General features: G+C 49.4%; 1 protein-coding gene across 1 annotated transcript; it reads right to left on the reverse strand.

Annotated features, from left to right (window-relative positions):
• Positions 1-96: 96 nt before the first annotated feature.
• LOC119094218 (pre-mRNA-splicing factor CWC25 homolog) lies at positions 97-10,053 on the reverse strand. The gene is made up of 5 exons (XM_037217293.1): positions 9,958-10,053; positions 2,920-3,434; positions 2,640-2,825; positions 1,089-1,613; positions 97-515 (listed from the first exon to the last, which is right to left on the reverse strand). Exons 2-5 carry the CDS (start codon positions 3,384-3,386, stop codon positions 332-334), a joined length of 1,362 nt encoding a protein of 453 aa, XP_037073188.1. The 5' UTR covers positions 3,387-3,434; positions 9,958-10,053; the 3' UTR covers positions 97-331.
• Between the last annotated feature and the right edge of the window lie 4,424 nt (positions 10,054-14,477).

Genomic DNA, 14,477 nt, shown 5'->3' on the forward strand with positions numbered 1-14,477 from the left:
GTGATCATTTACGTGTTCTCAAATCCTGCTCAGTGCGCTGCCCGTTGAAGATGTGTGCTTTCTTCGTCGGGCTTGTTAATTTGCGGACGTAAAAAATCAAATACATCATTTGTATTTTACAAACAGTACCAACACTTATCCGCCCAGCGCACCTGTGGCACAGTTCTGCAGCATTCGCGGGCATACTGGGCAAGTTCTCTGTGCGTGCGTGAGTGGGTGCCTGTCGAGTGTCCGCCCACGGCCCTCACAGCGCGACAGCAGTGCGGGCGGGCCGAGTTCAGAAACATGACACGCCTGGCCTTCGGAACACCGAGATCGTGCCGGCCGGCCGTCACCGCTTGACGAAGCTGCGGTCCATGGCGGCGGCCGAGCGCTGGATGTTGTAGCGGTTGGAGCGGATGCGCTGCTCGACGGTGCCCCGGTCGGCGGCGGCGCGCAGCTGGTCCCGCACAAACGACGCCTCGCCGCTGCCCTTCTCGTGCTCCTGCTGCTCCCGCGCCTGCTCGCTGTCGTACCTGGACACAGGCGCGTGGCCGGGTCACCAGGCGGTTCGAGCGGTACGTCACGGCGCACTCCAGGGTCACATGACAGGCATTGCGCCTGAACACGGCAGCAAACCCGGCTGGCTTGTTGATCCAGCGACTGGGCCCAGGGAAGCCTAGGGTTAAATAGCGAGAGCGGTGGTGACTGAGTAGCCACGTAACACTAAACACGTATCTGCACGACGTAAGATGTACCGATACATCCAAATACATTCATAGGCCGCATACTGCACAAATGGTTTGGGTTCCGATGACTGATCCCCATGCACCGTCCCTGGACAGCAGACATAGTATGGTTACCGGCCGCCCTCAAACATCCCAACAAGGCTAACCACGTCAAACCCTGTAATCCCATCTTATTTGTCCTATTTGTCTTACCTGTTCAACCAATCCCATTTATTCATCTCTAAGGCAAATACAAAACGGTATGAACTAGATCGTCTAAGGCGTTAAGAATGTATGTTACCGTGTGCTTTGTTGAATGAAAGTGCAGCCACTACGCTGGCAATGTTAGCGATGCAGCACCTGTCCTGTGTCGACACTGACCTGGCTAGGTTGTCTGCCCGCTGCTGATCTCGGAGCTTGGCGTTGTCCATCATTTCTTGACGCTTCCTATCCATCTCCTCCTGCGACAGGACGCTACCTCGTCCTCGCACCTTCTCCGACTGGTTCCGGCCTCCTCCACTGCCGTTCGTCCCTCGTCGGTCCCTGTCTTCGTCCCTGCCGCTCCGTTCCGTTCGCTCTCTATATCCGTCTCTGCCGTCCCGCTCGGTTTTATCTCTGCGACTGCCTTTGCTGTCCCGCTCTGCTCGGTCCCTTTGACCGCCTCTGCTCCCCCGCTCTGCTCGGTCCCTGTGACCGCCTCTGTTGTCCTGCTCTCCTCGGTCCCTGTGACCGCCTCTGTTGTCCTGCTCTCCTCGGTCCCTGTGTCCACCTCTGCTGTCCTGCTTCGCTCGTTCCCTGTCTGCACCGCGGCTGCCCTCCTCCAGCCTGTGCCTTTCACCGCCTCTGCCGTCCCGTCCTCTGCCACACTTCTCCCCGGCTCCGCCGTCCTTCTCCGGACGGCTTGCACTGGTGGAATAAACGATACACGGCATCAGTTCACTACTCAGACGTGTCACGGCGTTCAAAATGACGGCCACGTCAGCCACCGTCCACTGAACTCCTACGAGGTCGGGGATGGAGACAAACGGCACGACACGGATATCCCGCAACCGAGTTACACCAATCGTGATCAATCGAAGTGGACGCAGCGCTGCCAGCTGGGCGATCACCTATCGTGATCAAGTGAATGGCCGAGAACGGACGTGATCAAGGGCGTGGTCAAGTTCTGTGGGCAGTGCGTAACAGGGGTGTGACATTGTATCAAGTTGGAGGGGCTCGGGGCCGCTGCCCTCAGCTGGACAGGTCAGCCCTGGACTGCGAGCAGCGGGCGGCGTCACTGGACGACCGAACTGAGCGGCAGGGAGGACCGACGGCCACAGGTGATGCGTTAAGGCCGTTATCTCCGTGCCACGTCACATGCGCAGCGATAGTTTTCTCGTTGTTTTTAAGAGATACGTTCACTCCCCAACGTTTCCCCCACCCCGCGGTTATCTCACCTACACGCCATATTCAATAAGCATTCCAGCAATGAACGCAAAAACAATGAAATGACACTTCATTTTCTCGACGGTGTCCTGAGATAAAGAGCTGCAAAAAACGAGGCAAAGACAAAACATCTGATGATGCTGCAGGTTTTTAAGATACAGTGTAGAGTCGCCTCTCCCGTCCTGCATTTAGTGAAAGCAAACCTCGGACGTGCAATACGGTCATTGATATGCTCGACTAATGAAATGTCGTACATATACAGTAGCTCCACAAATTCCATAGGACTGAGAAGCATTGCTCACTTCATCAACCTGTAATGCGACAAAAGAAAATGAACCCTTCGTTTCAACCATATATGTGCGGTGTATAACACATCTCAGGTGCTCGTCGTGCCTGAAACACAGCAGCGTCAGCGATCGGACCGCTCATCTGGTGGCCCAGCGGCCGTCCCGCCTCCACACCCACCTGTCGTCTGGTGGCCCAGCGGCCGTCCGCCTCGACACCCACCTGTCCGCGTGTCGCCTGGATGGCACGCCGTCGGGCCGGGCCGTCTGCCGCGCACGGCAGGCCCCCTCACTCCCGCTGCGCCGGTCTCCAGCGCTGGAGCTCCGCGACCGCGACCGCTTGCGGGACGGCTTCTTCTTCTTCTTGGCTGGCGCGGGCGATTCACTTCCGGAACTGCTACTGGAACTGCTTCGATGCCGTTTTTCTTTTCCTTACGGTGAGATTTCTTTTTGGACTTTGACGCATCCTTCTTCTTTTTCTTCGTTTTCTTTTTCTTTTAGGCTCATGATCATCGCTGTCCGAATCACTAGACTCGGAGCCATTCTGGAGCAACAAAGCCATCTTAGCAAAGAGCTTTTTGTCAATATCTTCTTCCTGTTTCTTGTGTTTCTTTTTCTTGTTACCGTCCTCTCCTTCTGCCTCCGCTTTTCGTAACTTTTCTAGTTGTTTGCGCTTTATCGGGTTATCCATTAGCTCCTGCAATGCTTGATCCTCCTGCTTACGTATTTGAAAAAGCGGGTCTTCTTGTATCTTCCTGGCTAGATCCACTTGCATCTGGCCAAGATCCCTCCGCGCCACGGATCCGGGAAGAATTTCGTGCTCCACTTTATACACTGGACCTGCCGCCTTCTCCTCATCCTGCTGTCTCTCAAAGTTACTATCAATTTGCTTACCAAGCAAGTATTCCTCTCTATTCAAGGTTGACTTGTTACCCTCATACATCCAGTTCAACTTGTCACTCTCTGCCATGATGAGGTATGGTGAATGACTGTCTCACTTGTACAATCCTCGAGAAACCTGTAATGGGCCAACATGCTTGAAAGACCACATGTGACATGCTGATCACCAAACTGCTGCAATTTCTGTTGGTCGCAAAACTAGCTTTAAGCCGTGAAAGTCGCCAAATTTTCTAAATAAGCCGTGGAAGCTGCATATTTCACTGCTCTTTAAGAGAATGTTCCACATTTGGAGACATTGAAGCAGCCAACAGATAGGGTGAAATAAGCTCAATTATAACTGTTGTTATACCTTTAATAGAAAAGACTGTCTAGACAACACAATATTTCTATTTACTACACATGCTCCTCAATACCTGATTCATTTGATTGCGTCATTGCAACTCACACAACATTAGTTGAGAGCTAACTGACGACCGGTTTATCTGGATATCATGCTCATGAACGCCAGATGTGAACAACTCGACACTTATATTGTTCTAGCAATGACCGCCACGGGGCCAATGGAATAGCAGAATTGAATGACGTTATCATGGCGTCATGGATGCCTGGGTGGCCTTTGAAAGTCCGCAAGAAATGTCTGCACATCTTCGCGGGCGTGTAGTTCAGAAGCTAGAAGGGTTTAGGTGTTTGGTAAGAGCAGGGCTGTTAATGCACCGAATGATATTCAAGACGGCTATTTCAGTTCCAAACCCATGCAAATGTAAAACACGTCCTTTATTACACTCCGAGCTGAAACCAAGAGCAAAAAGGCGAAACACTGGGCTACAATGCGATAATGCGTGCTACAAGAATCCAACAATCTGCGATGAATCGGGTTATCCCGCGTCACCAAATTCCATCGATTAGGTTACGTGCAACCCCAATCCATCCACTCATTCTCCTACCGTAAGCCAACATTACAACACACTCCATTACGGTGAGGAAAAAGGAACACCCACGAGTTCGGCTCCATTTCAATTTTCTGTGGGGGGAGGGTATAAGCGTGGGCTTGTTTATGTTTAAGGAGGTAATATATATATATATATATATATATATATATATATATATATATATATATATATAAAGACAGGCCCGTATATCTTTGCATACTGTTTTCCTTCATGCATGTACAACCGCTGATTCCGCATTCACGAGCTTTTTGATGCATTGCTTGTGGCTCCGGGTTTTTTGACTTAGTGTCGTTAACACGCACTAGGATGGGGGTCAAATTGACCGCGGGGGTTTTTCCACAGCAATTTCCGAACCGCGCGGTGTAGCCGGCCCAAAATTTGCATAATTGTGGAGAATTGAATAGCGGATGTTTTCATGCCCAAATCAGACGTGCCTTGTAAAGTCCATAACCTATGGCCCGTCAAAGTCAGGCCATGGCTGTCAGCGATGACCATTTTCAGAGAGCCGGTACCATGTTTTGCCACAACAGAGTACTAGATGAAGCCATACATATCTGAGAGTTTCTTAGGCAGAACACCGATTCAATTTAGAATGACAACCAATTCCAGCGACCTAAGAGTCAGGTATAAAGGTCAGACCGAGGTCAAAATTAACTTGCTTTTTACTCGAGAGCTTGGTTTATGGGGTAGCTTCTGGAGCTCACTTTGAATTTATCAACGACAGGGACCATAACAAACACGCTCCATGGACTTTTTAAGGTCAGAATAGGTCCCTGACATAAAATGACGCAGCCTGAACATCCTTGTTTTTAAGAGCATGCCGCCTAGCGTAGTCCCTGACGCTTATCCTGATGGCAAAATAGAACCAATCTCGTAAGGCATTTGGCTTACCCTGACTTTCGAAAATAAGGTCGCTTAACTTAATAGGCATGATTGGACACAAGTTAACCTCGCGCTTAAAACAGGTAGTTTGCTTCACGGCGGTGGCGTGAGGACTTTGGGAGCATTTTAAACACCAATTTGGAGTCTGACATTGTTTGACCTTATTTGTCCGCAAGTTCATGACCTAGGAGCCTTAAAAGTTCACGTGCGGACCAGCCCATAATGTGAACTTAATCTCTCTAGCTCTCTTAGTTTCCGAGATCTCAGGGGATCGAACTTGATCTCCCACCCACACCCGAGCGAAAGGGTATTTGAACGGCCATGCGGGTGTGTGTTACGATTTAAAATTGTTCGTGCAAAATCACTCATATATTCCGACGATATCTGTACATTCTAAGGCTTCGAGCCATTATCTCATCGTCGGAAAAATATAAATGCCACAAGCAACAAGTTCAGACTTTTCAAGGATGAAAGGTGTGCATCGCCATCATAAATGATCGATTTTAACAGAAGACAAAAATTATGATCGTTGTTTGGATACGTATAAAATGCGCCCATCAGAATACCACAGACACATCACCACAATCGCATCTACAGTATCTATTGCCCACCACCTAATACCTCAAGAGTTGCGTGCAGGCCTTTGTTTGTTTGCGGTTGGAGAGGGTGCGTTAATAAACATGCTTTCTCAAATTTGAAAGCAGTCTTCTGTCATTGCGCGTCTGAGGAATGTCAGTGCTTTCCGTTAGTCGTCGTGTCCATGTCCCGTCATGTTCGTGTCGCATGCGCTGCAGAGGTGCGCCGTCGCGTCAGGAGCGCATGTATTGCAATCACGACACTCCCACGACGCCTGACAATGCAGCCTCGGAAGTACATTACCGGGTGTCGTGATAGTGTCGTGGTTACGCCAATGTTGTTTATGGAACAAAGTTTGCAGGCTAGATTACATTTCAATTGATACACTACATTGGCACATTTTAGTTTGTCGGCTTTACAAGGCTGTTCCGAATAAGTCAGAGATTTGCCTATTGCGGTAATAAATTACAACGTATTCTGTGGTCGTTCTCGCCTTTACGTATTGAGAAATGATTTCACGCAGAGCTTTTTCGTCTTGTTTGTAGGCAAATGTCATATGATTTGTATAATACAGTTGGACGGTTGGCTGGTTGTCTTGTCGTGGTTTATTGTTAAAGCGTTTTATCACGTGTCGCTTGTACTTCGTTTTCATTCATTAAACATGCATTTAAGCACTGCTCTGATCGTACAGGACTACAGTCGGAATTGGTACGAATCAGACAGATCCTGGGAATCGTGTTTTTCTTCAAATTCCGGGGTTGAAAGCGGAAATGCGATGACACGTGACAAGACACTTTAACAATAAACCAAGATGACAAACTACCAACCGTCCAAGTGTATAAGTAAAAGCAAATAGCATCTGCATACAAAGATGGCGAAAAAACTACGGAAAATCGTCTCTCGACACGTAAAAGGCGAGAACGACCACAGAGTATACATTGCCATTTATTATCACAATAGGCAAATCTCTAACTTTCCTATGAGGAACACCCCTGGCAAGCCCGACGGGCTAAAATGCACCAATGTAGCATATCACTTTCAATGCTATCTCGAAGGCCGCAAACTTCGTTCCATACACTACATTGGCGTAATCACGACAATCGCGCGACGCCTGACAATGCACTTACGCGACGGGGCACCTCTGGAGCGCATGCGCCACGAACATGACGGGACATGGACACGACAACGACTGACGGAAACCACTGACATTCATCAGACGCGCAATGACAGAACACGCTTTCAAATTTGAGAAAGCATGTTTATTAACGCACTCTCTCCAACCGAAAACTGACAAACGCTTCGCAGGATGAGAGTTATTAGGTGGTGGGTGGTGGATACTGTACATGTTATCGTGGCGATGTGTCTCTAGCGTTTTCATCATCGGTGCTTTTTATACGTATCTGAGTAACTAACGATCCATTCCTTGGGAATCTTTCAACCTGATTGCAACAACGGTGTGTTAGATGGAACCATACATCTCTGAGATGCTTTCTTAGGCAACACAAATACTGAATGGCAAATTACGTTAACCTAGGGTCAGGTATGAGGGTCAAACCAAGGCCATAATCAACCCCTTTATTACTTTAGGGTTTGCTGTATGGGGTAGTGTCTGGTACCCACTTCGATTGATTGATAGCAGGAACCGCATTATACATCTTCCATGGACTTCTTAGAGGTCATAAAAGGTCACTGACCTAAAATGACCCAGGTTAACATTGTTTTAAGAAACATACTGCCTAACGTAATCTTTGTCACTTGTTCAAATGCAAAACTCAGAGCAGTCTTTTAATATTTTGGTACCATGACCTTCAAAAGGTCCAAAAGGTCACTGACCTTAGGTGAGCACGTGACCTTTGCTTAGAACGTTATCTAGGTTCTGGGGGCACTTTGGAGACCAACCTGGAATTTGACCTTGCTTGACCTTTACTGACCCGAAGGTCATGACCTAGGACCTAAAACTTTGAACTAAGTGAGTTCACGTACAGGTCAACACATCCCCATAAATTTGGTGTCAATAGCTTTCTTAGTTCCCGAGATCTCAGGGGGGTCAAAGTTGACCCTCCCCGAGCAAAGGGTATCTAGCCGGCCACGCGGGCGCTTGTTAAATATGGTCGGGCTTTATGCTACATATATAGCATAAGGCAGCAACCATGGGTACACCCATAGCTAAGCGGTAGGTGGTAGTCACAGAAAGGCTGTTGGTCGAGTCAGCAGATGTCGATTTCTGTTCTGCGCCTAGCAACCTGGTGACAATGCCGTTTTTGGCGGGTCACAGTATCTCGCGAAGGGTATCCCTGAAAGACGGCAGGGGACAACAGCACACATTCAATGTTCACATATTTCAAATATCATTTCAAATAATGTAAGATATAGTGTGTGAAGATGCACCACATCCGTGCCCGCCGTACCCCAAACCGGAAGGGGTCCCGTGGACGTCATGTCCGTACCCACCCTACCCCAGATCAGAATGGGTGCTGTGGACGCCATGTCTGTGCCCAGACCAGAAGGGGCGTCGTGGACGTCATATCTGTACCCACCCTACCCCAGACCAGAAAGAGTGCTGTGGACGTCATGTACGTACCCAGGCAAGAAGAGGTGCCATGGACGTCATGTCCATACCCAGACAAGAAGTGGTGCTGTGGACATCATGTCTGTACCCAGATAAAAAAGGGTGCTGTGGACATCATGCCCATACCCAGATAAGAAAGGGTACTGTGGACATCATGCCCATACCCAGATAAGAAAGGGTGCTGTGGATATCATGTCCATACCCTGACAAGAAGGGGTGCTGTGGACATCATGTCTGTACCCAGAAAGAAAGGGAGCTGTGGATGTCATGTCTGTACCCAGACAAGAAGGGGTGCTGTGGATGTCATGTCTGTACCCAGACAAGAAAGGGTGCTGTGGACCTCATGTCTGTACCCAGATAAGAATGGGTGCTGTGGATGCCAGTGCCTGATACTGGACAACCTCCTGGCATAGCTGAAACATTAATCACTTACAAATGGCTTAGTGCTAAGAAAGCCTGTCAGCTCCATAACCCCTGCAAAATCCAACTATGCAAGAGGTGACTTGCATAAATTTTGGTGTGTTTTGGATTAATATGTATTTGCTTCACCTTTTGTCAACTTTGGTGTGAATCCACACATCTAATGATCTGCCTGTACTTCCCTTTTCCCCCATGTCAATTTTTTTCTTATTGGATATAGGTGTGCAAAACTCATGTAAAGGTGGGTGCACCTGATCAGTTAATATCTGCATGAGTGTGATCCAAAATGCTGGGCCCTGCAGGAAGGATGATGTCCCCTGGTGCTCATCCACACATGGAGGCAGTAGCTGCACAGCAGACTTATTGAACTGGGTGCACGGAACCACCATGCACTCATGCCCCAGCAGATTCCATGGGGGGGGGGGGGCAGAGAGTACCCTAGGACTGCCCTAGTATGTGCAAAGCTGTTCTTGCATACTGAACTGGCCTCTATCAGCTGCCCAGGACAGTGCAGCAAGATTACTGGCCAAGAATTGGATGCTGTACTGGTATGGTCTGATGGGAGGAGTGGTGTGGGATGTTAAGAAAACAATGCTTGTGATCCCCTGTTTATTTGTTTATGAGAACATGTGAGGATGAGCATGAAGACAAGACCCCAATGTAGTGGTGCTTATTCAACTAACTGTGCAACAACACAGGGAATTGTTAAGCTTTTACAACCAGCCAGCATGTGATACATAACAGCAGTTTTAAGCAATTAAAATATGGTCAGATGCCCTTCCAGATTATCTACAATTGGCCGAATATCCAGCACACATGTGGGCAGCATAATATCTTCTCCAATATAGATCAACCCAATATTGTTCCACATTCAGTGTTCTAAGTTCTACATTCAATGTTCTATGGAGCAAGGAAGGGGTGTGGTTTCCTTTTAAGTTAGGGAGGCCTATGCTGGCATTACCCTCCCCTGCACCAAGTTGGGTTCCCCTGTGTTTAAAGCAGAAAGATGGCCGGACCTGGACAATACCCATTTGTTGGTGCATTCCATGGAAAGGTTGCATCAATTTGCCATGGCCCAGCCCTCCCCCCTCTCCCCCATACCTATTTTGCGAAACTAAGCCTCAGAGGCAAGCCAAGAAGCAACTAGGCAAGGCTACCGGCTCTGTACTACAAAATGATGACTACCCAGACATGTGGTCCGCGGTTCTATTCAAGGCCATTTAACATTGGTTCCATTCACTAACCTGCAGGTGTTCACTTTTATACTTAACGACGGAATAACACGTACATAAGACGTCTCCTGCAACACACAAGAGCGGGCATATGCCCAATGCGAACAAACACTGGAAGTGCAAGCCAAGGACTTACAATAAGCCGTCCTAGCTGATATAAGGCCAAGACCTATTGCATGATACATTTCTGGCGTGGCTGTGACAAAAGAGTATGAACCCAAACAACGCAACGTTTACGCGCGTCAAATTGGAACGATGCTCAGATTGGCGTTCGGATCCATCTTCGCAGACTTTCAATATGTCTGGAAATCAGCACAAAGATAGCTCTTAACTTCCTGATCCTTCTGGTGTAAGTGTAATGTAGCGGGTCCGAAAGCAAAATTGCTATAGTCGGTCAAGGAGTCCAGGGTGAAAACATTGGACTTGTTCGGATTACCTTCAAAGTCGGTGGACTGATCAAGCTCCATTTCCTCATCATTCTCTTGGAATTGCTTTGAGCCAGACTATGAATGCAAAGAAGCTACGGCGTACTCAAAAGTTCAAAGGCCAAAATCAGGCTACTTGGATGTACATCAAAATCGTTGCACTGATAGAGCTTTATTTTCTGAGTAATCTGTTGAAATTGCGAAGTGGCAGTCTGAAAAACAAGGAATTAAGGTGAAACGCAAGTCCAATATAAAAATCGGGCTGCTCGGGTGTGCTTCATAATTGACACAATGATTAACATAATTGCACACCTTCATAATTGACACAAATTAGAGCTTGACCCCCTGATAAGTTTGTTAAAAATCGCTATGCTATAGCAAGTAAAGAGAAGTAGCTTAAACTCAAACTCATACATGGACAACCACATTGACTAAGGGTGTCCTCAAACGGTGCAAGAGGATCGCTGGCTGGTACTTTAGGTCGCCAACCTGCGGGATTGTGACTATGTGACACACAGTCAGCCCTTTAGGCCCTCATACCCTCCAACCGGACCTTTGATCGCCAATTCCATTGGGCCGCCCAAGCCCCTCCTGAGGCCTAATAGAATACCGCCCTTGTTCGGCTCGGGGACCCCTTGTGAGCACTGAACCCTCTGTTAGGTGCTGTGGGTCCCTGACAGATACAGGGGTTCCGACCGGTGTAAGTCGCTGGCCCGGGTCTTGTAACTGGTTGGGAAGTGGGTCCTCGGGCCCATACCAATACGGAGCAGGCTGCGCGGTACTGGTGGAGCCTGACCGGCATATAGGCCCTTATCGGCTCAGGGGGCTCTTGATCTATGCACGGGTGACTCGATCGATCGATGACTCATTTGGAGGCCAGTCCCGCAGGCCGAGGCCCCTGAACAAGACTGATCAGCCCTTCGTGCCCTTAAGCTCTCAAATCGGCCCCTTGATCGTTGGACCCGGCGCGCCCTGAAAGCCCCTTGGGCCTCCTCGGACACTGCCTCTGGCCGCTTCGGAGCTCCCTGACAACACAATGTCCTGTCGGGCGCTGTGGGACATTGACAGACGCCGGGGCCCTGGCCATTGCAAATTGCTGGCTCTGGATTTGCCTATGCTTGAGAAACAGATCCTCAGGCCCATATCGCCGCGGAGCCGACTGTGCGTTACTGGTGGTGTCGGGCCCATGCATAGACCCAGATCGACTCAGAGACCTTTGATCAGCGCGCAGGGCCTGCTGGCTGGCATTGGAGTGCTTGGCCTTGCAGGCCGCGGCCCTGAACACGTCCTCCGGACAGCCTTTCGAGCCTATCGGGTCCTCAAATGGGACCCTGAATGGTAGGTTCCTTATGGGGGGCACGTGCCCCCTGTGCCCCCTCCTCCTGCGCTACTGTACACAAGTCACCAATCCTCGCCCTGATTCGCTGTTTTTAAAACATGGACTGATAGGGGTCGATGCGACCACCCGCCATTCCAAAACCAAGACGACAGCCTAGCGGAAGCCACCAGTGGACTGGCTTTGACGAGATCTCGCGACTGGCAATAAGCTTGTAGTTTGGTTAATAATTGACCACACTTGTTCTGGCTTGCATTTTTGGGGGCATGGCCACCGTCCCCCCCCCCCCCCCTCCAATGTCCAATTCCCAAAGCGATGAATTTGCGTCTCCCTCATCGAGCGTTTTGGCACCTAAGTACAAGGAAAGCATTAAAAGTGGGAGATCAAAGTATTATCAAATGTATAGAAGGTTTATAATTGCTTCACATGTAAAAGAAACAAAGAAAGCGAAAACTGTGATGTCGCGTTCAATTGAGTGCAGCTGACTGCTAGTCACACTTAAAGCACCGTGTTTGTACCTGGTTTATTTTTTAGAATTGTCTTTCCTGCGTGGTGTATATTTTAACAGCATCATAAACATATATTGATTGTTGCTCGGCTTTGTGTCGTCCGCGTGTTGTGGCACTAATCAGCGACACGTTTCAAGTTCTACAGTTTCACTCGTATTGACCGGGATTAAGGCCAGAAAGAACGCCTGTTCTGCCAAACTCCAATCGCCTAGTTTGAGGGGATCTAATGGCGGTAATCCGACCAGAGCCGTACACTTGAAATTACTTGAAGTTTACCTAAGTGCAGTTCGCTCACCTCGCCCAGCATCGTTGCGTTCTGATCTTCGAACTTCGAAACTCTTACAACCACTCTGCCACCCCGTTAAGCAACTGCAGCGGTGTACGTTGTTCACGTTCAGTATTTTGCGGGCTTAGCAGCCAAGCAAAAACTTATCTCATTTGGTAGCTTCGAAATAGATTTGCTCTGCGAGTGGCGTTCTTTTGTCTACGGAAATACATACATTTAGGCGCACTTTGAGAGTGCTCCTCGGCTCGCGACAGTCCATGAAACAATGACCAGTGAATCCGAGATGCTCAAAGAGGTTTTTTGCCAAAACCATTTTAGGCAGTAGCAAATTAGTTTCTTCTGGATGCTCGGTATGGCCCACGTGGAAAACAGGGACCCATATTGCCATTTAATGAACCTTCCTGACCACCTGGGACATTCTGGTAGGGTACGGGCCGCTATAGCTGCGAAGGGTATTCAAAGCTGGATCAGGAAACCAAGCGGACCTCGAGACCATCTAGAGGCCCTTTGGTCGCCCATGGGTAGCATTGGCCGGTCGGGGTCCTGCGTGCTCAGGGTATCTCCGACCGGTAATGGGCCGCCTTAGTCATTCGCGGCCCTTCTGGTCCCTGAGGGCCCAGCTCTGGCCATTGGGAATCCTCCGTGGCCGGTGGCGTCTGCTAAAGGACCGCACTGGCCACCAAGGGCCACTCTGGTCACCAATGGACACCTTTGACTGTTCAGGGGTCCTTGGGGAGATGTAATTGCTCGCCTGGGTGTTGGAGTTTTACTAGTCGCTCAGCGGCCCGTCCCGTCGCCAGAAACATGAGCTGTATCCCCGCAGCTCTTTTGACACCCGGGGTCTTGTTAGTGTTTCGGGACACTTTTGGTCGCTCAGAGGCTCTCCCTGCGACCAAGAGCCCAACCGGCACCGCTTGGGACCAAAGGCGCAAATAGGGACACATGGCCTCGGGGCATTGACGACAATAGCCCATTGGGGGCTCGTGAGGACCCCCACGCACTAACCGGAGGTCGGCCAGACTCCGGCCCTCCGTGAACCGGGCTTTCGAATGCCAGTTAGAGGCTCTCATGTGCCGCTCAGGCTCTCAGATTGGACATGGTGATCCAAGCAGATACATGACTATGGCCTATGCACAATTTCTTTCCACGTTCTCTCAAGCTAGTTAAGCTCGCAATCCACGCTCAGATCAATAATTTACCTACCTTGCCCGCTGGTAATGAAGACACAAATACTGGTATCCGTTAACCGCGGTCGGTGATATCAAATAACTAGCCGCAAAATGTCAATATTTGGCAGAGATGTGGAGAAATCTCAATCTGGATACCCATACATGTGGCGAAATTTTCGATACAAGGCAAGCTTTCAACACAATCCAAGGTTATGGAGTCCTTTTGACAACATGTTGAAGTGCGTTTTGAGATTTGGCTAGGGAATGGCTTAGGTGGCTTAGGTGGCTAATGGTTCAGGTGGCTTAATGTAACCACCACCACTATTTGAGAACCACACAATACGCACGCGCAAGTTCCCACACTACCCACCCGGTCTACGTTCATTATCTGCCCTCCAGTCAGTCATCCTCCCCCCCCCCCCACGCACACGCACACGCCATAGTCAATGGACGGAGGTTATTTGGCCTGGGCAGGTGCCCCGCCAACAACACCGCTGGCCGCGTTGTGGCCGGCACGTCCTGGCAATCCCTGGTAACAAATGTCATGTACTACGCGAGGATTTCACGGTTCGGTTACATGACCTGGGAAGGGTGGTGGCTTCATCACGGTCAGGCATTGCTCACTGCTGAGGAATATCGCAGGGTGTCGTGGAAGGTTAGTCATGCAAGCATTTTTTGCAAACCTTTTTTTCACGTGAAATAATGTCAACTAAATTACGCATGCCATTTACTCTGCTTCGTGTCAGCGCCGCCGGCGGCATGCAACCAAAATACATATGAAACATGGAATTCAACGTCGTCATCTTA

Source organism: Pollicipes pollicipes, unplaced genomic scaffold, assembly GCF_011947565.3.
Source record: "Pollicipes pollicipes isolate AB1234 unplaced genomic scaffold, Ppol_2.1 Scaffold_4002;HRSCAF=4701_pilon_pilon_pilon, whole genome shotgun sequence".
Lineage (NCBI taxonomy): Eukaryota > Metazoa > Arthropoda > Thecostraca > Pollicipedomorpha > Pollicipedidae > Pollicipes > Pollicipes pollicipes.

Excerpts from the sequence above, each read along its gene's own strand:
- LOC119094218 (XM_037217293.1), bottom strand. The coding sequence starts at position 3,386 with ATGGCAGAGAGTGACAAGTTGAACTGGATGTATGAGGGTAACAAGTCA. Across the intron at positions 2,826-2,919 it reads TCGGACAGCGATGATCATGA|CAGTTCCAGTAGCAGTTCCG; the intron begins GCCTAAAAGAAA and ends ACGGCATCGAAG. Across the intron at positions 516-1,088 it reads CGGGCAGACAACCTAGCCAG|GTACGACAGCGAGCAGGCGC; the intron begins GTCAGTGTCGAC and ends GCCTGTGTCCAG.